The sequence below is a fragment of the Meleagris gallopavo genome, chromosome 1, assembly GCF_905368555.1.
Source record: "Meleagris gallopavo chromosome 1, MGAL_WU_HG_1.1, whole genome shotgun sequence".
Lineage (NCBI taxonomy): Eukaryota > Metazoa > Chordata > Aves > Galliformes > Phasianidae > Meleagris > Meleagris gallopavo.
Window position 1 is genome coordinate 55,099,362 of NC_139404.1, and position 26,858 is coordinate 55,126,219.

The 26,858-nt window shown below is 42.7% G+C and overlaps 1 protein-coding gene and 1 long non-coding RNA gene across 9 annotated transcripts in view; one reads left to right on the forward strand and one right to left on the reverse strand.

The window, feature by feature from the left end:
- The window catches only part of TBXAS1 (thromboxane A synthase 1), a 246,457-nt gene that overhangs the window by 3,361 nt on the left and 216,238 nt on the right, over nt 1-26,858 (reverse strand). For all 5 annotated transcript variants that reach the window (XM_085228360.1, XM_085228350.1, XM_085228340.1 and 2 more), the window contains 3 exons: nt 5,333-5,421; nt 2,896-3,033; nt 107-269 (listed from right to left, as the gene is read on the reverse strand). In XM_085228360.1, the coding sequence (XP_085084486.1) occupies nt 107-269; nt 2,896-3,033; nt 5,333-5,421 (390 nt within the window). The remainder of the gene's footprint in view (nt 1-106; nt 270-2,895; nt 3,034-5,332; nt 5,422-26,858) is intronic.
- LOC146545337 (uncharacterized) lies at nt 20,432-25,682 on the forward strand. 4 transcript variants are annotated; one of them, XR_014884445.1, is made up of 4 exons: nt 20,432-20,743; nt 21,292-21,412; nt 23,316-23,464; nt 23,948-25,682. It is a non-coding gene; the product is annotated as an uncharacterized LOC146545337 (long non-coding RNA). The 4 variants fall into 4 exon arrangements; XR_014884446.1 differs by lacking the exons at nt 20,432-20,743; nt 21,292-21,412 and having other exon boundaries at nt 22,619-23,464; nt 23,906-25,682; XR_014884444.1 differs by lacking the exons at nt 20,432-20,743; nt 21,292-21,412 and having other exon boundaries at nt 22,619-23,464.

The following is a 26,858-nucleotide window of genomic DNA, read 5'->3' on the forward strand; positions in this document are numbered from 1 at the left end:
GTAATTAAGAGAAATTCACAAAGGCAAGTAAGTCATCCTGTTTAGGAAGAACTGTCAACTCACTGAGGTTGACAAGTGTGGCCTTTAAGCTTCTGCATGTACAAACCTCAGTTTCTTGGCAGGTCTTAAATCGAAACATCTGCAAAATCCTCAGCAGAGTCATTTTGGTCTCCAGCAAACCCATCTTCCTACCAACACAGCCACGGGGTCCTGCTCCAAAGGGTAGATATGCAAAGGGATGTCGCTCCTTCTTGGCCTCCTCCGTAAACCTAGAAGGTGAAGAGATGGCAACCAGTTCAATAAACGCTTTTTGTTCCTAGTTCCGTATTATTTTATTTGCATTTCAAAAGTTGTTATTCCTATTCCACCTAATGGACAGATGAAAGGGACTGTTGTCAGATTATGCTCCTAAGTCAACTGTTAGTTGACTTGCAGACATCAGCCTTTGCCAGCTGGTGACAGAAGCAGACAGACAGATGTATGACTTGCAATCTGTTTTTAATGAATTGCTTTAGTCAGTGACCATGTTCAAAAGGATGACATACTACACATGTAGACTTGTATGTGTAGGAGGGAGAGATTACAGCTTAGAGGAAACAGAATAGAATATAAGAATTAGCAACAGTGCTTTCTTGTGCACTGCAGAAGCAAGTCAACGGGAATTGGTTTTAACCTTCCTAATTTCTCTTGCAAGATATGATGAAATCATCTCATGGGACTGGGCAGGCAATGGAAGATGGTTGCTATAACTCAGAGCAGCCTTTCTTTCTACTCTTAGTCCAAAGAGACCAGTTTCCCAGCTAGGAAACATTCACATTTCAGGCCCTTCTGTTTTCAGAGTGGAAGTATTTAAATTTATTTATCAGAGTAAATGTTAACGTGGCAGTCTGTACACAGGTATGCATCAACTACCTAGCTTAAAAATACTCAATTGGTTCATTAGAAATAAGACTTCTTTTTTTCCTCGGAAGGAAACAAAACACCTATAGGAACAGTAGTACAAGCCAAAAAGCTAAATACTTTGTCTACAAAGTTGGCTGTACATTAGACGCAGAGGTGGAATTATCCCAGAAATCTACATAGTTCCTCAGGTCACAGAGTGTTCAGAACTGTCCTGGTAGTAGAGAACTACTTTTCCAGTTCTGCATGCAGTAACACAATAGAAAGCGCAGCAATAACAGAATGGCACGGTCCTAGGCTGCAGCAAGTGAGAATTTGCTAAAATGCAACAGCAGGGACACAGAAATGAAGGAAAGAGTGTGCTTACCTTTAGAAGGCCTCAGGTAAGCAGGGATCTGCAGCAAGATACCCTCACCTCCACTGCCAGTCTTTAAATGAGGTCTGGAAAGGGGTGGATGCACCTGAACTCCCCTGGGTTGGCCCTGCCTTCCCACCACATGCTCAATCACTGCTTCAAGCCCTGACTGCATTTCCACTACAGTATGACAATAAAAGTTCTGGTTTTCATCTACAGGGGAATCCTTGAAAATCTCTTGCTCACTTGCATACACTTTGCAAGAACTTCAGACTATAAGGTCCAAAAAACTCTTGCAGGATTTAGAGATGAAAAATAATACATGCTATTATGAAGTTTGGCAAAAAATAACACTGCATATTCCTGCTAACTCCATCCCCATATTTAGATACCCTAAATAAGATTGAGACGCTATCTTAGAAAATACATAGATCCCCAAATTAGATATGGAAGGACCATACCTCACGTATTGAGCACTGCTGACTGTTGCATATTGAGTCAAGGGGTCTTCAGTCCTCGCAAACCATTTTACCTCATTATGCGCTTTCATATCACCATTAAGTTGGTGAACAGTGACAACATTTCTAGATAAACATTAAAAAATAAACCCACTCTAGACTTCTAATTATTGCTAAGATTCCTGCCTAAAAGAGCTCTGAGCTATAATTCACACGTTGCTCTTCTTCATGACCTCAGGTGCTTGGTGCAATGTATGTCAAGATTTGCTCCAAAAGAAATCCATTGGGCAAACCCACCCACAAACACACGTGTTGACTGGCTTGCAAAGGTGGCTCTGCGCTGCCTTCATCACACCATTTACAGAGCATACACTTTCTTTCTTAGTTGGCTTTTCAACACAGCAGTAGCTTAAAATATAGCTGCCCACAAAACAGCTTAAAATAAAGCTGCGCACAAAACAAAATTGTGCTTCCACACAGCACCACAAAGCTAAAGCTCTGTGGGTCCTCCCTGTAAGCTCAGCACAGCAGCTGCAGGGTACAAAAAGACAACTTGTCAGCAGCCCTTGTAGCTGAACATAATAAGTGTTCCATGTGAAAATACATCTTGCTAAGCAGAGCTGAGAAGCCAGGATCCCAGCTTATGGACAGAGAGAAAATTCCCAGTGGGAGATGGGATAGGTTCCCCACTCACAGCATTCCCAAACCATTACAAGATCTCCAGTGGAAAGACTGCTCCAAATTAGCCAGGAGCTGCATGAGACTCCTGCACAGCTCCGTGCCAGTGAACATATTGTCTTACTGCAGAATTTCCATGCCCAGAAGTGACAGTATCTGAAGCAACTGATTTGCAAACACCTGAAAACCTGAAGCCTGTTTCAACTGTTGACCAGACTTTGCATCATCTCCAGGAAGTACCATTATCACCAGTTGTCTAATTTGGTAGAAATAATATATTTTAGGATCTAAATTAAACTGTGATATGCTTAACAAAATACCATTTCAAGTGAATTGCGGGAGGCTGTAGCTGTGAAGAAGAAGCAGAACCTGGTGTCCCCACTGGACAGGCTGGAGCCCTGTGCCCACTCTAAATGCATTTTAACATCATTAAAAGCAGGTCTTAGGTCTAAACTTGTCCTAATAAGGACTCCAGCCTAAGAATGGAAAGCATACACAACATACCTTTCAGGAATGAATTTCTCTGGCTCTGGCCAGAACTCTGGGTTGTGGTGGAGATGTCCAACTGCAGTTTCAATAACAGCCCCAGCAGGAATACGCTGTCCCAGCACCACACAGTCCTTAGCTGCTTCCCGAGTGAACCTGCAACAGCAATGTCATGTACCCAGGTGATTAATACAGGTAAAAACACAGCAAGAGGGAACCATAAAAGCCATTTACTGACCCTGCAATTTAGCGGGCAACCCTTTCCCAGTAAATAAATAAAGCAATCTTTGCTGATGCTAGTGTCTTCTCAGGTTACAATCGTCTCCACCTACCTAGAAGCACACAGCCCCAGCCCAGCTGGCTAACTTTTGCCCTTTTCACAGTTCTGGTTGCTTATGATCTTCAGAAGTGCTAAGCTGTTGAACTGCAAAGTTGCTAAAGTCAGCTTCAGACTCATTTTTTATGAAAGCTGCAGATGGAATGTGTCAGTCTTTTCTAATAACAGGTAGAAAGAGTATCTGCCTTCAGGAAAAGTTATATCAAATAGAGGGTTTTTTTAATTTATTCAGGTGCCCCCACTTTAGGGCAACATCTGAATCCTAGCGAGAGTTGGTTTGTTACAGAAATGCAATCAATTCACAAGCCTTTGAGTAACTGCAGCTCGCAGGCACTCATCAAGGATGGGCAAGACGTTGGCAGCACAGCTCTCCATCTTCCTCCCAAGCCGCAGTGGCCTGCAAGGAGTGGAACTGTCCTGAGGAACCCCACTGTGACAACGTGGCTAAAACAGGCAGCCTGCCAAGGTTGAGTTTGGGTCTGCAAACCTTGCAGGAATGCTGGGTGGTGTGCACGTGTGCAAGGGCAGATCCCAATCTGCATCTTTTGGAGCTTGGAAGGTCGCTGCAGATTCTAGCCCAGCACCAGCTGGGAGTACCTGGGCTCCCACTGCTGCTCCCCACACTGAGCCAAAGCAGTTGAATGAAGATTTCAGTTTCAGAGCTGTCAGTCAAGTGCTATTACAGAGACACATTCTTTCCTCACTGTCACTCAGTTTCTCTCCTCATAGACAAATAAATAGCAGAGATTCCAAATCTGGAACAAAACACTGACACATTAAGAAACACATTGACAAACCATCCCTCTCATCCTCACAAGAATTTGGTGACAGTGGAAATGTGAGTTTTGTGGAAGAAAGTTCTCCGGCTAGTAAATTACTTTTTTTTAAAAGGACCTCATCTTATAGAATGCTTGGCTGCTACTGGATATTCTCCTGAATACTGTATTATTCTTGTCATAGGCAACTAACATCTTTTCAAGGCACAGGGCTGTCCTATCCACTGCTCATCCATCAGAGTAAAAGCCAGATCAATAAACACCACTGACAACACCAGCGGAAACTTCAGAACAACTCTGCTCCATTCTCATTTTGTTTTCTATTGGACAAACATTGATTGTTTCCCTGTGGTTCAGCTGAAACCCAAAGATCCCTGATGCTTTAACTGTTGAAACAATTTCCACTTGTATACCATGTATAACACAGTAAAGCTCAGTTATCTCATCCATGAGCAAGTATCTTTGACATTTACTCTCTGAGCAATCCTGCAGATGCCCATGGAAAAACCTTGCACTGTAATCTTTGGGAATGTATAAAAGAAATGTGATTCTAAGCTTATTTAATTTTAAGGTGATTGCAACTGTGAGGCAAGTTTTCCAAAGGCTGTCATAGTAAGCTCAGCTTTGGCTCTTTTCCAGTCATCTGAAATTTCCTCCCAGCTTAACAATAAGCAGCACAACGGGCTGGCTGCTTTGAAATGTTCCACTCTTAACATTTACGCCTGCGATAACTTGGAAATTCAACAATCAAACGGTTTTGTAATTTATTTTGCGATTTATTTCCCCCTTCAATTTCAGTTCACTGAGTAAAATTATTTGTGGGTGGATTGGGAAGAAACTTCAAAAATTTAATGGATATAACCATTTGCTTAGTGATGTTATTATAGCACAATGCTTGTGTAAAACAGGAGGGTACAAGTTAAACACATGTAAAATAGAGTTTTCTGAATGTGCAAACCTTCCAAAGACTTAGTGACTAGAAGGTCACTCATCCAGGGTCATTCTTTGCTCCCTGCCCATGAAGCGTACCAAAGCAGCACCATCTGGCTTTCTCAGGCTGGTTCTGCTGCAGAACAGCTCCATCCTCTAATCTTGTGGGATGTGAAGAATGGCAAGAGAGCAGTCTTGGCCAATTCGTTGCAAAAAAAAAAAAAAGCTGCTTTAGAAATATGAGAATGAGCCAGTTTTCCTTCAATAGGCCACATTATATCTTCCAAATGCACAAGCAGTATTGATGTTGGCACAGAGACCAGGAGCACATTGGTCTTCCAAGAGTTGATTTCCATTTTATATAGCTGGGAATCTACCCTGCAGAATCAGAAGTGGGGAAAAAAAAAGGTACCTGAATGCAGGTGGAAACATGCGCAACGTCTCTGCAATCACCATGTCCAGGTAAGGCAGCTCCTGTACATTTTGATAATCGGTGACCATCTGAAAAAGCAGGAAGAAATGAACAACCACATTTTCTCACTGTGGTGTGCCAAACTCATCCCAGATTAGCTTTTAAATCATCTATTTTTCATTGGGCATTTTTCCTGTAGAAGAACTCGAAGTCTCATCTAAAAGAGTAAACGATAAAATTATACAAAAATGTGGGCAGTAATTAAATGTGTGTATAACATTTCTTTCATCATCAAAACACTTTGGTGTGCAGCCCAGCTGAAGATATAATAATAAATCAACTTGCTAGAAAGTATTTAAAATAGGGTATTGCAGAAAGCAATAATAGCTCCAGCAGTCATATTGTTTTATTCATGCACTGAGATCTGCACTAGACCTTCATTCCCTTCCAAGACCAGGAGTGTGGCAAAGCACTTTCTTCCTAAGAAACAACACATCACTTATTTCTTGTTGATATTGGAGCCAATCCTTTGCCCTTTCCCAAAGTGCCAGAGCCCGTGGACACCGAGCAGGTGTGAAATCCGTTCCTTTTCATGCCCGTGCCTTGTGTAACACTGCTAAATTTTGCATGGTGGGAAATGCCAGAGCCCGTGTTTTCATTAGCCAACAGAGCTTCCCAACCCATGAAAACACATAATCAGCACTGCAACCTAAACTACATTGTGGTTCTGAAGGCTTTGCCCTCTGACAGGCAGCAAGAGAAAGCAAACTGAGGATGATCACCAGCTGCAGAGACACAACTCAGCACACAGACGCATAGATAATTTCTCCCTGTTACCTTCCTCAGAAAAAAAAGATGTTTTCCCCGTCATTATTCAGTGTTCTCAGCAGAGGGCAGCCAAAGTACATCTAATAACCTTGTCAGAAGAGCAGAGTTTTGTTTTAAATTAGAGCATCTCCTAAAGACTGACACGGAGTAAATTGGAGAAAAGCACAGACGTCAGACTAGACTAAACCTTTTATGAAGATTTGGGGCCCCTGTTGTTCACAAAGGGGACTGGATTCCATCCTTCCTTTATTTACTACAGCACTTTTCATGTATAATGCATATTTTATTGAATTTTCATGCAAAAACATATGGTACATACTGCAAATACTAAGCAGAGAGCAACTCCAGATGGTATGCAGAAAAGGCGTACAATAGAGCAAGGATACCTTGCTGGATTAGGGTATACCACTTATTCAGAACTAAGCCACCATGCACCATTTCACATTAACTGATCTTTTCTAGGAAGGAAATAGATACAATCTATTATCCTCATTTTTTTTCGGCTCAGGAGAGCAAAAGCAAAAACAGAGAAAAAAAAATTGCACATGCTGAGCAGAACCAGAGTCTGCTCTTCTCACAGGGAAAGGAAGATGCCACTCATCTCGTCCATACACAAAGTATTTTGTCAGTATATGCCAAATATTATCAATACAGGAAGTATAGACTGCCCTGGCAGTTTTTCAATGCTGTTTTTCATGTTGCGGCAGTGCCTATTAACTCAAACCTTCGACTTAAGTCAATGGTTATCACACAAAGAGACTCAAACACACAAACAGCAGCAATGTCGTGAGAACCGTGGCTGCAGGCTGGGCTGGGAGCTGCACTCCAGTAATTTATATAAGAGCAAAGGCAGGAGGGTGATTTTATCGTTCTTGTTTTGCAGAAGGGGACATGAAGTTCAGGAGCTGCCTGCCGTGCCCACACTCACACAGGAAATGGGTAGCAGGGGCTGGAGATGAAGCACGACCAGACTCAATGTTCAGACCTTCATGAACTCACTGTTGTTCTCCACGACAGCACAAGCACCATGGGCTTTAATGCAAATGCATGCTGCGGTGTGTATTCATTCTTTTCTCCCCTCTGCTTTTTCTGCTCTCCTGTATCTCCCCAAATCCTGATTCCCCACTTCAGCCCCGTCCCTGCTCTCTCTGCCTATCTCATGGCTGAGAAATGAGTCCAGGTAGACTGAGTGAGCGGTGAATCCAAGACCATACCACGATGCGTTTAAATCCCTGAGCCATGCACTATCCACTGGGCCTTCTTGCCTCTCTCATAATCCCTCTACTTACTTCTGGAGTCAATAATTAAGATAATTATATGGTAACCTGATATAATAAGTAGCCACTAAATCAAACCATACATCAACAAATAATATAACACTGAATTATGTGAGCTTTGATTTGCTCTTTCAAATAGTTCTATACCTTCAGGGGATTAGCAGTTTAGAGAACAAAACAAAGGTGCAAAACCAACTGATTTTCCTTGGAAGAAAATTCCTTTTGCTTACATACAGAAAAAGGGGTCAGTCAAATGGCAGCGCAGTGAACTCAGCTATCATGAGCATGGCAGACACATCAGTCATTTCCTACATCTGATACAGCTTAATTATTGGCACTTCCATGCTTTTGACATCAAAGTAACTGAACCTAATTTAGTCGTTGTTTGTAAGGTCTGACCCAGGGCTGCGTAAAGTACACACCAGCCAAGTATCCCTATTTGGGAAGAACATTTTGCCACTTCTTTTTTTCTTCCTGTCAAAGAAAATATTTTCCATTTGTTTTTCCACTCCCTCTCTTCAAATTATTCCTTCAGCCAAGCACATTTCAAAGGAACTTAAATTTGCTTTTCTCCCCAAATGTCCCTATTTATATCTTTAAAATGCTGGCAGATTTGCTGGGGAAAAAGAGGGTTGCTGTGCAAAGTTGCCACTTTAACCCCTTCCAAAAATATTTCAATGTTGGCTTTTACTCAGAATGGGGTATATTTTTATTAACAAAGAGATTTCATTCTGTAACAAGTAGAGATGTGGGGGGAGATAGGAGGTACCACACTGCAGGTAATGAAATATTCTGTATTTTAATTTTGCAGCCACTGCTTTGCACAGCAGTTTGTCTTATGCTTTGCAAAGCCCTGTAGTATCTCTCCCTGCTGACTTGGAAGTGGAACAGCCACGTAAATCTTGTGGCATTTCTCTTTGTGTCTGTTCCCCTTTTTTGACTTCCAGAGGGGTGGTGGTACGCCTTCACCCAACCCCAGCAATTGACTCACTTCTGAGGTCCAGCAAATGTCTGCTACAAATTCTCTTTTATGTCTGGCTGCATAACCCGGGCCTCTAGAAAAAGGTGGGAAATTAATTTCTAACCCCACAGAGGACCCTGCAGCAAAATACCAGCCGTGATTATAAAATCCCTACGTGCTACAAGGATGATGCATGTTTTAATCCCCATAGAAGTTCCAAGAGAGATAACTGCCTTCAGATCCACCTCTGCTTTTCAGTTTTGGCTTTAGCGTTTTCAAGGCAGGCAAACCTATTTTCTGCCACCACCCTCAGTTAACTTTTAGTTCTTCAACGAGCACCAAGGGAATCAAAGTGCTGACATGAGAGGTCTGGCCAATCTTTCTGCTGCAGTTTGAGATGTTACTGTTCCCAGTTGCTCGCTTCTCTTTGCTGGCTGTGGCTACAGACACCACAGCCAAGTCAGCAGAAGGGAACATATGCCTGCACCTTGGCTGCTTCCATACAACGTCCAGCATGAACCTATCTTAAGCAACATTTTAAGACAAGATATCAAATTTTCCCCAAAGTAGCTGTCAAAAAAGGCACAGATCTCCTCTATCACCTCTGTTTTGGGAATGGTAATCCAAGCACTCATCAGTGAATACAAGATTTCCACTTACCCTATTGGTCATGGTCTGGTGGTACTCAGCAGCCAGAAATGAAAAAAAATCAGAGAAAATTGTATGTAGCTGACAGAGTGTGACATGCACTTGAAATTGATTTGGAAGCAGCAAAGGCTGTGGAGACCACATTCTTCACAACTGATGCTGCTGAGTCACGAGCTGGGGCTGTACCAGCTGTGGTTTCAGAGAAGTTGCAATCCAAATCAAACATCTCATGGACAGGTGTGACTGTGACAGCATCCATGTCAGAGGGATGATGCGTGCATCTGCTTGCAGATCCATGAGTTATCTGTGCACATAGAACTGCACAGCCCACATCAGCCCTCCCCCAAATATCGACCTAAGAAAGCAATAGGAGAGGAGAAGGTGAATCAACAGCAAACCAGCATAATCCTGGTGAATCTCACTCATCCTCCTGCCCGAATTCCAAAAGAACTGTTGAGCCTATAGCCAGTCAGTATTTACAAACAGGTCAACGATGTTTCTTGACCGAATGGATCAAAAGCTGCTGATAGATCAAAGAACCTGTGTGGGGTTTTGATCTTTCTTTGGTCACTGCAAGGAGCTGCTAATCCACGAAGAGAGTGACAGCCTGTTTGCCACACTTAGGCTGGGAGAGGGGGAGAAACGCAAGAATGCCATGTCAAGATAGAGTTGCTCTCTGACAGCCTTTCTAGTAACCGCATCAAGACAGGGAAGGTTAGAGACAGAGCAGCACCCAAGTTACAGATCAATGAAAAAAGGGTTAGGGTGGTTCAACAAATGCCTATCTGCAACTTGCTTAAAGAAAGCTTGCCTAAGCTGTATCACATTCACAACCTCCATACGACGGCAGTGAAATAGCGACAAATTTGCCCAAGTAAGATTTCTTGGCTTCAGCCTCAGAACTTGGATCAAATACTAAAAAGAAAAAAAAAAAAAAAAACAAACCAAAAAACAACCACTTAAGGCAGTCATCATAAGATACCTATTGCAAAATCTCTCTCTGCTATTTGCTGAACGAGATGTCATCCTGAAGCATGGCACCAAGCAGAACCAGCCCTTGCTGCTGGGGACAAGGGACCTGCAATCCCCAAGTCCCCTAGCCCTAGAAGGTAGGCAGGACAGACGCAGTGCATCTATTTCTTGAAGATGCACTGCTTTAAGACATAGAATTGTGTATCTAAAATTACCAAGTGTCCACTGGCCAATGTCAGAGGCCTACAGATTAAGGCATCTTTTTTTTTTTTTTTTTCTGGCAAAATATTCAGTTCTTCATTACAGACTGAGAACAAGGTGCAGGAAGGAAAAATAGGACAAGTCTCATTTCCAGATTAAGATGTAACAAGAGGCTTCCTAAGCTGCCTAGCACTTCTCCTCTCAAATTTTACAGCACATCTTGGTAGCACTGAAGTCTCACCAGCAGCATTATGCCTTCTCATCATTCTCTCTGAAATGAACATTAAAGTAAGTCCTCAGTCCCAGACTTCATACCTGCATTTCCAGAAGCCCTGGAGGTGTTCAAAGCTGGACAAGGCCCTGTGTGACATGACCTACTGCTTGATCTAGCAGTTGGCAACCCTTCCTGTGGCAAAGGGGTTGGAATTAGATGATCTTTGAGGTCCTTTCCAACGTAAGCCACTCTAAGATTCTATGAAACGAGTAAAAGCCATCAAAATCATGTACTCTCAAGTTTTCCCTGTACTTCTTTGTGGGTTCACCATCACCTCTCATCTGTTCAGCTGATCATTCAGTAGAAATGTAGCATGATCTCATCCCCACCTTTGCTGAATGTGGGGCACTGACTGCTTATTGGGGCTGGAGCTTTACTTGGCTCATCAAGGCACTTCACAAACTGCACCAGCACTCAAACTTGAGCACTCGGTGCATCAGGCATTTCAACGTTTCCCAGCTCCTCTTAAAAACCATGCCTGCCAAACAAATAAAGTGTTACAGCCTTTTGTTCAAAGAACGTGCCTCATGCCTCCTTTTTCTCCACCCTTCACATTACCCTGTCGAGGCTTCCACTGCTCCCTCTTGCTCGGTCCACTGCCATACAGATCACAGGAGCACAGGGAAAGGCAGGTGCTGAATCACAGGCCAAGTTCAGAGGTGGTGGGAAAGGTTGGCACAATTCTTATACACCAGTAACCACATTACACGCAGGCCTTGCAGCCAAATTCCCTCCATTACTTTAGTGCAAATCCACACATCTCCCTGGGGTTGTATCACTGTAAAGGAAAGGAAAATGTGGTTCTAAGTATGCACCCAATAGTGCTGGGGAAAGAGCCAGAAAGTATAAGGTTACACCAATGTCAACTGCCTTTAATGCTACTTTGCTTTTCAAATCACAGGCTTGAGCACTTGACAGAAGGCAGACCTGCGTTACCTCCGCTAGCTATTTTGGTGCTAAAATAAGGCCTTCATAGCATCACTGTTTGCAACGAAACTTCTGTGAGATAAAAATATTTCCTGAAACTGAACAGTGCCCCAAAACCAAACAGATAAACACAAGTCTGTAACCAAAACAGTCAGAAATTCCCTGCCACCTACATTACTACTGACACATGGTGATCAGCAAGAACAGAATGAGTGCCATCAGGTAGAGGATCTGACACAAAAGCAACAAAAGAAGAAAATTGTTAGAAAAATCATTTGTGAATCAAGCTACAAAATAAGAGAGGAGAAAACAAATGTACATCAGTGTTGGTTTTGAGAATTTGTCAGCCCCACCTGGTCCCAGATTCCAGTGCCAAGAGAAGTGTCCTTCAGTACAAAAAGAGCAAATACCGGGAAGTGAGAATGGGCATCTGGGGCTCTGCAGTGCCACAAAGGAATGGGCAAGACCCTGTGCGCTGACAGTGCCCAGTCAGGAAATGTTTAATATGCAAATACCCTTGCTAGATCTATTTCTATTTCTATTTTATTTTATTTTATTTTATTTTATTTTACTAGGTTTGGTGGAGAAGAGCAACTCCTCTCCAGAAGTGCTTCCGTACCTGTATGCAGACAGCACCCAACTCCAGCTATGTGTGGCTGTGGTGCATCCATGGCTGCTCGCTGTAGAGGGCTAAACTCATCAGAGGCACAGAGATTGCCCATTTCTCGCCTCCTTCTCCTTAAAGAGCACTCAGCCCCCGGAAGCCCCCCTGGTTCTCTCTCTCTGCTCACCTCAGCCCACTGAGACTCCAAAGACTCTTTCAACACTTGTCTGACACAATCAAAATTTCTACTTGGGTGGCAGAAATTCTGAATGGTGAAGTATCCCAGTGGGAGGGAGGCAAGGAGGAAATTAAGCAGGAGAAAGGACTGCCAGAGGCCCAACAGGCTGAGAAAGAGAATTATAAAACTGGGGTAGGTCTGTCCGAAGGGCATGTCACCAGTCCAAAGCACATTAAGCACTGAAAAGTTCGTGCAAGACTTAATCCTGCCTGCTATAGAAGTGTCCCTTGGTGGTTGCTGCAGATCTACAGGAATAAAGAGGAGGGAATTTTTTCCCTCTCAGCAGACATTAATGGTATCACATAAGAGTCAGATGATTTAATTTAATCATTCCTGCTCCAACTGGTATTTTCTGTATGGGGGTGACAGTGCTTTAAATTAGGGCCTTGCATATAAAAGGCCCGTGTGTTTAGTTTAATCAAATGTTCATTTCCACACATTATATTTATATTAAAAGACATCACCATGAATTTTTATGCTGCAAATAGACGCTACCACATGAGCTAAGTAGTGAGGTCCTCATTGGTCATTCATCTCTACAGCTTAGTATGCTTGGCAGCCTTACGGACTGAGAGATGACTCAGGCCTGAGCATGTAGTTTTGGGAAAGATGCCCTAGAGAGCACAGCTTGACCTACAAGGAGAGCAGAGCTTTACGCAAAATGAATGACTCTGGTAATTTACCCTTCTGCAGACACTTAAATATGGGCCTGAGCCAGTGGTTGCTTAAGTCATTGGCTTTAGTGGCTACTGGATGAGACCTTTTCTGAATTAGTAAACAGGCAAACATTCACAACAAAGAAACTGCAAGATTCTCCCATCACTCAGCATAATTATTATTTGCTCTGACAAGGGCAGGTCAGTTTTAATACCATGCAACATTTATGTAGTGCCTGATGCCTTGAAAACAGTTTATGTACATTAAGTGCAGCACAACAATAATAAAACTTTGCCTTTCCATAGTTGCTTTTCCCTTGCGGCTTGCGAAGCATTTAGCAAGCATTAATTAGTTGGTCATCTTCCAAACGCATGTGTGAGGTGCTCCTGGTAAATACTCCCTTCATGCACACAAGGGGCCAGCAGAAGTGCTGAAGAGTGAAGCCAACAATTCCCAACTATTAGAATCGAGCACCCACCACAGCCAGCCTGCATAAGTAGCCTGATTTTTTTTTTCAGCCTCAACGTGACTACTGTGAGTAAGAAGGCAAATGCTGCTCTGAATGCCTAGACTTAAAATGACCAAAAAAGAAAAAATCCGTTGCATAGCATTTAAATACACCTTCAACAAAAAGGAGCTTTGTTTGTTTTTAGCTACCCAGATTGTAATTCAGGGCTCAGCTTGTCCTTAAGAAACTGGTGGTACTAAAAGTGCAGAAAGTAAAGAAGCTTTTCAGGTGTCAAAGTTACAATTCCTTACTGTAGACTGCACCTCCTACTTAATTCAGGTAACAGCTTAACCCTTCTTGCCTTTCTCTCCGCACAGTGAAGCATCAGAGCCAAAGGGAGAAATTATTTTCTAATATGTGGTTTACAGCTGATGTTCCACATGGGGCCTTTGAGCCAAGGAGCACAGTTACACCCAGTTCATAAGGCAACTTTTTGCCTCCAGTTCTCTTTTCTCCCTATCCAGGCAGCGCTAGCACAGACTGACCCTCTTTCCTAAGTAGGACCTGTGCCCTGTTACTCCATCCTGCTGCCTCATTTCTTGACTGACAATGTGACTTCTGCCATGCCCAGCCCTAACATCAAATTTTAGAGGACGTACTTTCTACAGAACACAAGGGTAAACTCTGCACCTGTTGAAAATTCTCAAATTTTAGCTGAAAAATTGAGAGAGAAAGGGTAAAAACTTATTTTCTGACCAATGCTATTTGACGCCTTTTCCTCTTCTGCACCTTCTGGAAAATGCTGACTGCCATGGGTATAACAAAGCAATTTACAATTGGTATGGAAAAAAAAAAAACTATATAGCACTTAAAACAGCTTTTGTGACTTTTCTCTCCAGTGCATGGAGAAGATCTTTAAAAAAAACACAAACTAGATGCCAGTCCAAAACTCATGACCCCAAGCTCAGTGGGAAGCTGGCTGCAAGCACAGGCACACAGCTTCCAAGGCACTATCCTATGATAAGCCCCTCTAGATATTCAGACAAAGCTGTCTGCAATGAATCCTGGCAGACGCCTAGTCAAGGATTTCTCTTCCTTCTCCCTTTGCTCTTTCTATTCTCCATCTGGGAACACAGAAATTTCCCTAAGCATGTTCATGCTTAGATTTAGTGAAGCCATCATGGTGTCATGTTCTGGCGCCAGTTTGTGCCTTTCCTTTCCTCTGCCCTTTGTAGAGCAGCATGGCATGGCTGTCCATCTGTTTATGATTTACTTTACACAATGACTTGGTCCTGATTACACTGATAAGCACAGTAGGTTATCTGAGGGCCAACTGGATCTCTGTAATGACACTCAATCTGTACCCAGATCGTGGGAAGGTTTCCAATCAAAGAAAGGACAGTGACAAATTCCACTGAGGCCTCCCCCAGGACATCTTCCCTGTCCTTAATCTCAGCAAGTAAAAACAAAGGTATGTTTTTTTATTCAGAATTCTTCTGCAATTACCAGCATCTAACTGGTCCATGAAAAATGAAATAGAAGGCAAGAAGAGAAAAAGAGAAAGCAAGATCTGGGTCTTGTTGATGTTTAAAGATGAACACTGGAGAAGAGACTATAAAAGAACAGCATTCTGTTCAGGAGGCCGTGTCTCTAGTGGGATCCTTTAGCACAGTCCCAAAGCACACAGTCAGTGGAATCTGCACCAAGAAAGAATAGAGCCCAGAAAGTGCAGCTTTGTCATGGGGCACTCCATGCTACTACTGGTAGGGAGCCTTCTGAGTGTACAGAGTAACCACTGAGCACACGTCAGTGAACGGAAAGAGAAACAATTCAGAAAGGAGGATGAAATCACAGGGTCAGTAGTGAGGAAATACAGAATTCATTTGTAATCCAAACAAGGTCATTTCTAGCACGTTTTAGGATGATATAAGGCTTTATGGGTAAGGCAAACGGAAAGTATTGCTCATGATTTCTTTTGCTTTATGAGTAAGCTGCTTTGGCCTTTATTTATTTATTACCTCACAGTCTCACAACGATCCTGCTGTGAAGACCAATTGTTATTCTTCCTCTCTGGCTTCTCAGGGATATTTTTGCTTCTTGAACCTGATCTTTCCTCTGTCAGTCCCTGGCCATCTCACTCATTTACCTCTCCACAGTTCCAAAGAGTCTCTTACTTTTGCAATACTTCACAACTCATCTCTGTGCTGTCATTTCATTTATGGCCATTCTACTTTGAGACTTGCTTTATTTGCTTTGAGACTTGCTTTGTTTTACCTTCCTCTTTTTCAAAGCTCTGCCTTGCACGATGTCACAAAAGCTCTGGGGTGCAGTATGGAGATCTGGGAGAGCCCAGTCAATGCAGGGATACCCATCTGGAAGTCAGCCGGCCCCAAAGTGAAGGGCATTTAATCCAGAGGCTACTGAGACACCAAGGTGACCTCCATAAAGTGATGTTTGCTGAATCATTCAGCACAAAAGAGCACTTTTAAGCCAGAAAAGCCCAAAAGCCGTAACAGTCTGCAGGGGGTTCACTTGCAATTTTGCCCATATAAAATACTGTATCCTTTGCTCTTTTTTAGCACAACTTGTGGCACAAAGATCTGTGGGTGCCTAAAGATGGACTAATTTGGAGAGAGGGATTTTCTAGGACTACAAAGATGGAGCACAGCTGTAGGCTTTTCCTGTAAAGGCCTGGTCACACATGAGAGCAGCCAGGTACACTCAGTACTCTCTCAGCTCTGATTGCTCAAACATGAGCTAGCTCTCAGTCTACTTAGAAACTGGCTGGAAAACATGAGATTTACGGCAAATAATAAAATTTTGAAATTCACTTGCCTTCTGGCTTCTGAACTAAGTTTCTTATTTTTGGTCTCACCTTTTAAACTATAGTGATTAGCGGTAGGTTTTTTTCCCCTTTCATTTTTGTTTTTGTAGTTGTTTCAATAAAAAAAAGATAGATTCTAATTATACATCTGACTTCAGTGTTGAGTGGTTCAAGAGAATACAAAACAAATACCCAGAGACTTGCCATGCAATGGCAGGACGCTGGTAATGCTCCATTTGCAGAGCTCCATGGGCCAACCCTGCCTGACTGTCTTCTGCAAGCACTCAGCTCAAGTCACACAGACTTTCAAAAAAAAAAAAAAAAAAAGAGTCTACAAGAGCAGGAATTTCATGTGAATAAGCATCACACAGGCACAAGCTGATCCCTGCCCTTACAACAAGCATATTTTTATGGCATGTGTTTTAGGGGGGATTACTGTGAGACGGACCTTGTGAATTAAGCACCCAATCTCCTCTGAAAATGTCAAAATTGGCACTTTGGCAAAGCCTGGCTCAGAGCAAGGTTGAAATATGCAGACAAAGTAATTGGGGGGAACTGTACTGAGGCTATATATAGCATTTTGTTTCTGCTGGGTATGAGACGGGGGGTGGGGAAGGCAGGAAGTGAGGAGGAGAGGGGGGAAAAAACAGATAAATTCGGGTTGCTGCTGTCACACACAGATCCACTTATCTATGGCTGAAGCCCAGACAGCTGTGTGACTGCAAATGAAGAAAATTAATTAAAAAGTAAAAAATGAAAATCAGCAAGAAGAAAACGGAGAGAAAAAGAGAACCTTATGCTTCCCATACCTAGCCTGATGTATAAATATCTGACTGATGAAGGGTGCTTATTATTTCTTCAGCTCCATGTGTGTAAAGAAAGCTACAATTCTCCTAGCCAACAAGCAGATAATCACAAAGCCAGTGGCACATCTCTGCTCTCCAAACTTTGCTGCTCTAGTTTAAATAACATTCTGATAGTTCCATTTGTATAATACCTATGGTGCACTAAGACACTGGAAAGCAGGTTACTTGGGATCATATCCCACCTGAACTATACCTCTAGTAAGAGAAAGCACCGGGAAGAACTGCAAGTGGATGTGGTGCTCTTACACCTCTTACATATTTGGACCTGCCTCCTGTCAGCCTAACTTCAAGTAACCTCACAGTTTTCCCTCCTTTATCTCCCAAGGCATTTGCAATGCAGCTCAGAAGAGCCAGAGCACCTTGCACTTTTGTCCGTATCCACTGCCTTTCCTCACACATTCACCTCCAGTGCTTTTTACATTATGATGCAGTAAAATAGAGTAGCATTAGTACTTTCGGTCTCTCTTCATGTGTGCACACATGTAAGCATGTATATTTTCTGTAACACATCCATCAATTTGAAACAGTATAAAAAGGACTAAAAATATATATATATTTGATCTTTAAATCTCAGAAGATCTGAGGTGTCAGTGCTACAAAGTCAGAAAATTCATTCCAAGTCCTATTTATCTAGGTCAGGATGTGAGAAAACTTTTTTTCTGCATGCTACACATGCACATCATCACTTTTGCTACTCAGTACTACACAGGCCAGGAACTGAAGAGCCAGGGAAGACTGCAGCTTCCCCTCTGCTTCCAGTGGGCTTGATAGAAAAATCCCTTTTGTATTCCTTACAATGGAGCCTTGTCTCATCTCTGCTCCAAGAGATGGATATTGAGATGGCCAGGATATTACAAACACTGTGCTGAGCATGTGTACGTAACTGGGGAAGGAGCTCAGTGCCCATCTCCGCTGCCGCCTTCTAATAACCAGAAGAGCAAATCTGCCTGCAAAGCAATGAACAAGTTAACAAAAGACTTCATTTCTATCCAGCTGATGCCAGTATGACACTGGGAAACACGAGGTCAGATTCCAGGCACAGTATTGCAGGGCAGGAGGAGTGCAGGGAGGAACATTTATGCAGCAAAGCCACAGGGCCTGCAGTCAGGAGGTCAAGTCTTGACGCAGCTTTCCAAGTGAATTTGGGAAAGTAACATCCTCTCCCCCTGTGCTTTTATTAAGGCTGGTAAACCTAAATCATGAGCTTGCCTGGAGACTGCTGATGAAGGCAACACACGAAACTTTTGTTCAAAGCCTGGCCATTGCTAAAGTACTAACAACCCACTTTTAAAAAAAATTTCTTCATGTCATGGGTAAGTTGAGCGTTGGCTTTTAGCAATGATATAATACTAAACAAAGGTAAGTCTTGAATGGACAACAAAATCATATACAGATTTTTTTTTATATGTTAGAAGTGAACTTAACCCACCATCAAAGCTTTGATTTATGATGCACATTTGCTGAGGGGGCGGGAAAGAAGTGGTAATGGGTGCACGAGCACTCATCCATAGACCAGCAACACTGAAGGCAAAGAAATACTGATTTTCTACACTTGGAAAAACAAACAAACAAAGAAAAGCTGTCATTTGAAATTCAGGGAATCTGCTTTCAAGGTTTTCTATCTATGATGTCCTCGGGTCTCAAACAAAGGTTAGGGCTTGTTGGGATGCGCCCTGCTCCCCACATCTCTGCCCTCTCAAATCTGGAAGAGGGAACTACGGCAGGGATGGCTGCTGCTGCAGAAGGCCATGTCCTGCTGCCTCCCTGCTAGGCTCACCCTGCTCTCATCCCCAGCAGTAGCTATCCTCCTCCACAGTAAGAGGAGCTGCTCTTCTTCTCTCCAGCCAAAAGTGCTCCCTGAGCAGACAACTGGGAGGGCCCTGGAGCTCACACTGGAGTGTAGAAGCCCTTGCCAAAACCAAGAGGAGGCTGTGGGGATGCTTTGCAAGCAATGCTACCAGGTCATCTCTGCTCCAGCCCGGATGGCGCTCCTCGATTTGATTATTTTTCCATCACGTGTTTCTCATTTCATTAAGGGGAGCTGTTAATCAGGTGACCCACAAGTGGTGGGGCTTTCTGCGATCCCGGCGTTACCACAGTAACAGACGGAGCTGCAGCTCCACTCGGTGCTGGTGTGCTCCCTGTGTGCCAGAGCAGGAGGACAGCATGCGCTCAGTGCCGCACGGGTGCTGGCTTCAGGCAGCACGGCTCAGCGGGGAATGAAAAGGATATCGGCTCTTTTGTCAGCTCAGTTCAGTCTTAATAATGTTTAAATATCTGAAGGTCACTAAATTACAGAGCGCAGAAAATGGGCACAAAGGCCTTTCTCTAAGATTACCTAGGGTTGCTGAAGGAAATCAACAAAAGAGAATAAAACGAACTGAGCAAAACAACCACCGCTGCTACGATGTTACCCTTCTCATTAAGCCCGTACAGTGAGCCTATAGAGAAAGCAGCATTTCCCGTCTCTCTGCTGACAGTTCAGTATTTGGGGCACAAAGGCAGGTCACTGTCCTTGGTGATACGGTAAACAAAGATAAGAGCTGAAAGCCACAGAGTATTTTTTTAACCCTGGATAATTCTCTCAGAATAAATTCCATTGTGGAGAGATTTATTGTTTACTTAGCACTCCTTAAAAGAGCTCCTCAGGAATGCGGTCTCCTTCCCGTGTGCTGGACACAAAGCACACATTTCAGTTGAAAGCCCTGGCCAGACCTGCTTGGGGCATCCGTCACTCGTCCCTGCAGTCGTTATGGGTACATAACACAAGCCTTCTGGAAAAATGTGGCCCCAAACGTTCGTCCAGATCTGGTCTTTCTCCTAGGTTAGGAATTTAAACAGATGTCTTCCATGGGCAGCCATTCTTTGCCAAAATACCAACAAATAAAGCATTGCTTCCCTTTTCTGCTCACAAAATGCCTGCAGCAAAGTGGCACAAGAGCGTAAAATTTCCGTTTATTTTCTGAGACTATTAGCACATGAAGGTTCAGTTTTCCCTTTACTCACTCCACATAGAATTTCCAATTTCCTTCTTCTCACAGGACGTCTCCCCAAATACATACATACCAACCCACTACTGGGGAAAAGCAGGCAGGGAAGACATCATTGCCAACAGCAGAAGCATTCCTGTGTTCTCCATGTAATGGCTCAACACCTTCAAGTAAGGTAAGAGTTTAAGCTTTTGCTGATTTGAGGCTTATGACATCAGTTGAGCTGAAGGTGCTGGCACAGAAATGGTTATTTAATCCTGCCATCTCCTGCCTTCCCACTCAGCAAACAGCCATAAAACCTGTCCAGCACACTACCTAGGACCTCTTTGCAATGTGTGCCTGGTAGACTTCTCCTTACAGTAGCAGAAATAATCAACTGGATGAGATTTAGCAGACTGCCTTCTGGAAGAGCAGAGCATCCGGATCAGAGGAAGATGGATTTCTCATGGTTTTGTGCTGTACATTTGACACTTGAATCATAGAATAGCTTTAAAGGACCTTAAAGATCATCTACTTCCAACCCTTGAACCCTCTCTACCTTTTCACAGGGCTTCTGGATTTCAACAGATATGAATCTCTTTTCAGGACACAAGAAGGTCTGTTGCAATGCAGTTTTAAAAATATGGTTATTGGCGACATCCTGGGATTGGCAAAGATGGATTACCTACGGCCTGGGGCTTCAATGTAAAGTGGACTGTGAGTTTAAAAGGTTTCCATTTCATTTTCTAAGAGAGTTATAAGTTTAGCTGCTGACAGAGTTTCCAGCTGTGTTCTTGGGGACAGTCTCTGTAACCTGATCTCATCTCCAAAACCCTACATCAGTCTTCAATCAGACTAGGTCCTCTCCATAGGAATAAAGCAATTAAGAAGTCTCTTGGCTTTCACAGCACTGCAATACTCACACATGAATTCATGTTCCTCTTACATGTTTTCAGATCCTTGCTACTTCTGTTCACTGGATGGTGATTACGCTACAGATTGTATCAGACATGCACTTGGTCTTTTTCATCTGTTCTCATTACCTCTTTTTGGCAGAGGTAATAATCTGGTAACACAAAAACAGAAGCAAGTTCTGCTATCTGTTCCAAAGAAAGTATTCATCAGGACTACTCAAAGAGGCTGAAATCACATAAGAATCATTACAAAGATCAGCACATCCTGTACCAGTGTGCCATCCAACTCCTAATATTCAAGTTAATCCCTTCTTTTTTTTTAATCAATATAAGCAATGCTTCTATTTGCAGATTTTATTGCACTGAGACTGGCTGGCCCAGTAACAGAAGCTGAGTGGTTGCAGAGCCCAGAAGAAAGCAGCAATAAAATTAAGCTCTTCTCCCTGCGTAGTCCATCCATGCAATAGGAGAGGTACGCTTGCCTGTGGTCATCACCTCCAAAACATACGGTGTTTCTAAATCCTCACTTCGTGTGCTTCATACTAAACTAAGGCCCTGCACCCACGTGTCTATACCATCTGCTATTAGTACAGCATATAGCACAAGTTACATTGATGTACTATTTGATCCACGTTAGAGCACTAAGGAGGAATCTAAATAGAGCAACCAGTGTCACATCCAGAAATGTATAAGGTATGCACAACACCCAAACTCACACTCTTGGTAGTAGCCTTAGCTAGTCTCAAGGGGTATTGCTCCACTAACATCTATTAGTTTACATGGATCAACGCTGTTATCAAGTGAAACTTTTTTTTTAAGAGAAGCATATCTTCTAAAAAGCCTACAGTAAACGGACTGAGAAAATTTCATCAACCTACATGAGTCAATAGTTCATCTATATGCAGGAGAGAAAAGGCATCAGCCCACTCTTAAACACTGACTATAGAAAGGAGATGTAGTGCACATCCCCTGGTGATATACTTGTCTAATTTTGCTAAGAGACTGTTTTTGAATTTTTGTAATTATATTAGATGAGAAACCATCTTAATTAAAATGAAATTGAAGTCTAATGTAAAGGCTTTATATCAAACCAAAGATGCTTGTACAGGAAAAAAGAAAGTTATGATGATGGAAGCAATTCTATACTTGTATACTTCCATGGATGCTAGGAAGTTGCATGGCATTAACTACTTTGGTTTTTGAATTAACATAGCTATCAACTATAGCTACATGATGTGCATAGATGTATATAGCCATCTACACACGTATACGCATCCACATCCTGTTCTCCCTTCAAAGCTGTATGCAGAAATTTATTGGAGCTTTTTCTGTAAGAGCAGCCACTGGAGCAATCTTTAATATAGAAAGGGCAACTGCAGTTTATATACATTATATTGCAACAAAGTTCAAGTTTAAAAACAAGACTCAAAAAAGGACGGATTAATAAAGCAGCCATCCACACTGTGTTGACTGAAGTTTTCAATCAAAAGCCGCTTCATGAATAAGCAAGAGTCCTCCATTAAGATACACACTCACACAAGCACACACAAAAGAGGGACTATCAGTTATTTATATTTCCTACTCTGAGAGACAGGAAACCTCCCTTTGCATCTGCTTTTTTCTCACTAAGAAGAATAATTTTAATTACAGCCACTTGGCAAGAAGCCAATTTTGATATATTTTTTTAATGACATCTGTCTAAGCATTTTTAAACTTCCTGCTCTATGTAACTTCCTTCATTTTATAGACCAACACCCAGTTACAGCAAAAAAGAAAAGGGAGTAGCAAATGATTTATTCGCTTTTCATGTTAACTCTTATCAGGTATATCAAGTGGTTCATTGTTCTGAGAACTGATGGGACAGAAAGCAGATTTACAGGGGGAATTTAGGACTTGAGCAGTCTGGGAAAGGAAAAATAAAAAACATGAATGGAAAAAAACCACATTTGTAACTTAACCCTAAAACAACTCCAGAGTTCCTGTTCCGCAGGCTGATTTTTCCTAAATTCACCCAGGCCATTTTTCAAGAAAAAAAAAAAAAGAAAAAAGATGGAGAATAGGGCAAAAGTCAGGGCAACAGGCTTACAAACAAGAATATGAGGAGTCAGAGACAGTGCAGACAGCCCATCCACCACCTATGCCAGCTTGACTCTGGACAGGTTTCTGTTGAATCAGCAAAGTTAGTCTGCTTAACCAGCGCTGCAGAGGGGCTCCAAGTCCACATCCCAAGCCAGCACAGCCCCTGCTTCAGTCGGGTAACTGGGGCAGGAATGAGGAACCCCAGAGCTTCTCTACCATAACTAACCACAGAAATAGCAAAAACTCAAATTTCGGATGCTTACTTATAAGGCTGTCTTCCTTCCTCTTCCTTTCAGTTTGCCTTTAGCTGCGGCTTACAGGGCAATCTCATCCAGCTTGCTGTTCTCCTCCTGTATGAGGAGTGAGGTGAAAAAGAGGAGGCAAAAGCACTGCTAGAAAAGGAAAGCTGAATAATGCACGAAGGAGAGAACAAGAGGAAAAACAGGTGAGCAGAATACAAAGTGGGCATTGCAGGGTGGAGAGAAGCAAGGACAAAAGCAATGGTGAGATACCTGCTAGCGGTTGCAACCCCTCAGATCCCTTGGCTGGGGCTCATCAGGATGCCACAAGGCTGGGGATGGGGGAAAGCAGGGCCAGGCTGTGCTGGGGAGCATCATGCAGGAGCTGGCAATGTGGAGGAGCACATTTTATGGGTCCTTCACACCACTCATTGCCTGCTCTGCTGGAGCTCAAACCACAGGCACATACCCACACCTGGCTAACAACAGTCCCAAAGGGATGGGATTTATAGCACACATCAAATGCACAGCTCGTATTAGCTGTAAGAAAATCTGCCTCTTGGCTGGCCCCACTGCTGGGACACAGGTAAGCATAATGAATTGTTAATTTCTTGACACCAAAGCTGCATTTTCATTCTTTGCTCCAGACCAACGAGATTTAATTCTTTTGACTTGGATTTCTTCTAAAGTCATCTTTCAGGGTAAATGAACAACACAGCGCAAACAACCTGGGAAAACTCAGTCTCCCCCCTGCACTTTCTGTCTCTGTGTAGATCAAACCTACAGCCATCCTGAAAGCTCTGCAATAGTTTCCATGTGATTTTTAATTTCCTGGTTCTGCCTGGAACCCGAAGTGTGAGTGCTGGAAGCCTCAAGAGGAAAAACTGGTATTGTCAGATTCTGCCCTCATTTTCCAACATTGAGGACTTTCAGAGAATATCTCAGCTCTTAAAGCGTTTGGAGACCTCACTCTCACAAGTGGCTGACTGCCTTCTGACTCTTCTGAGTCAACACAGCTGGAAAATGGAATAAAAAAACCCTGAAATCTCAGTGAAAACCAGATGTTGCCATTGAGCAGTGCTACTGTGTTAATAAAGCACTAGCACTCTTGCGCTGCACAAACAAATAGCTCTAATAGATTTCCCAAATTATGTCTTATGGCAGAAAGAACACAGCAAAAAAATATCTTAAGGCTTGAAGTGGACTATGGAGAGCTATGGTTCTGGTGCTGGCACTTGGATTGTTGCACAGGAAGATCTCTATTTTTAGGGAGGACAGGCTGTGTTTGTTATTTGGCAGGAAGTGATCAGGACAAGTGATTGCAACATTACCGCTGGACCTGTGCTCAGTGGGATCTGAATGATGTGTTAAGAAGCATGGCTTGGTACAGTGGTGCTGTCACGTGCCACACAATTTGAACAGGGTCTGGAGTTTATGTGCACCCCCAGGGCACACAGTGGTACTTGCATTGTAGCCTTTAAAGAAAACATCTCAGCACTGCAAGCAGCAAAGGAAAGATTCCGGGACAGTTTTTGCTTAAAGAAAGTAGCAGTTTCTTTGCATGCTCATATCAAAGATTTTTTTCTATCAACTACATATTCCTGACAGGATGCAGATGCATTATGTGATGTGTTATATACAGAACTGAGAAGGAATGCATGCAAGAACTGGAAAACAACAGCGGTTTTTTTAAACGTCCTGTTTCATCTCATCCAGCCAACATCCCATTATGAGCCACAGGGGGCCAGCTTTCTGAGGCCACCAAGATGTCAACAGTTGGAAGAGATGTTCACTCCAATGCCCCTGGGGTCGCTCTGAAAGCACTGACATGACATCCATAGCCTTCTTCAACAGAAGCAGCACTGCGGATTTGTTAGCAGGCTACTTGGAAGTTGCCACAAACAAGAGAAAGCTCATGTCTTTTGAGAGAAAAGCTAACCTCTCTCCTTCCCGTCACAAACAACACCCCTGGCTTTTCTTCTCCCTTAGCAAAGCCTGTACAGTGTCCTTGGAGTAGATGAAGAGCACAGACAAGATCCACACACCATGAGGTTGCAGCCTGTATGCCTCTGCCACTGCACGCAAGCTAATGTCACTTCGGTCTGAGCCAGACATCACAAGAGAAATGATTTTCCCTCCTTACACAGCTTTGTTGTGACTGAGCCCTAAGATCACTGGCAATACTGACTGTCGTGGTTCTACCACTAAGCTATGGTTGAATCACTGGTATGGCTTAGACTACTATGAACATCAACATCTTTAATCTGTGGGTGGTTTATGTTTAGCAATGATAGCAAAAGTAAAGCCAAATTAAAATTATAAATATGATGAGGTGTTTCAAACACAGAGTGGTTTGTTGTAAATAATATGCCGAATGCTTCCAATGCTCTGACACTTAAAGAAATAAAAATATGGCTCCTCTCATCTGGTGATCTCCAGCCATTTTTGTAAAAACAGATGGGGGAGCTGACTCATGAAAAAGGTGAAATGTTTTGCATAGGGTCACAGATCACAAATTCACTGCTAGCAAAATCAGAATTCCTTAAGCTAATTCCCTTGCTTTGTCACCAGATAATGCTGGCTGCAGAACACATCAGCAGTAAATTAGACTTTAAAAAACTCAAGGGCATTAGCAAATTATAATTAAGCACACGTTCTGCAATGAGATGAATTGTTTCTATAATAAGAGGCAGCAAAAACTAGTGCCTATAAATTGCACGTTGTATCAGAGTATTACTTTCTGCTCGGAGACAACAATAAATACTTTTGCCAGATATTGATGATACAGATGTGTGCTTGTGTGTGTGTTTAGAATACAGTAAAGGCAATAACAGCCTTGCTGCGCTCACTGCTGTGCACCTTGATGGGGAAGATAAGTGATGCTAAATCCAGGCCTGGTTTAATTCAAAAATACACAGTGTTTTTTACATTAACATTGCTAAACACTTGAATTGTGCTTTCGTGGAGTACATGATTTAAGCACAGGCCCCAAGGAGACACCAGCTGTGTCTCCTGCATAAACTGCATTGACACTTAATATTGTTTCTCTGCAGTCAGATGCTGATTGCAAAATCAGTGATGACATACCGTATTCAAACTTTGATGCTTGAAATTAGATGCCAGATTAGGGCAATCTCAAAAATGAATGTTTTGGTGTTAGAGGGCTCTGGACATCAATAGCTCTTATTCAAGTTGGTGGAGGTTGCTGGTGGCTAGTTTCCTTACTGAAATCGGGCACCTATTCAGGTGCTTAAATTTAGAGTTAGGGGCTTCACTTTAGGTACCTTTGCCTGAAAATAGCATTGCTGCATACTATTTGTGTAGGCTGATGCTGAAATACTACTATGAACTTTCTATAATGTCTTTAAAAAGTAAGAGATACAATAAAGCTATGATAATATGTTCTCTTCCCTAATGCCCTTCAGCTGAGAAACTCAAACATCCATTAACAGAAATATAAGCATGCTCCATTTACTACACAAAAGTGCTGTAGTCTTAAAGCAAGTCAGAAATTAAGAAAGTCAGAAAAATGGAGCTCATGTTCCCTTCTTCCACAGCACCACTCTCCAAGAAAGAGGCCGGCTTTTCTGCTCAGAGGGG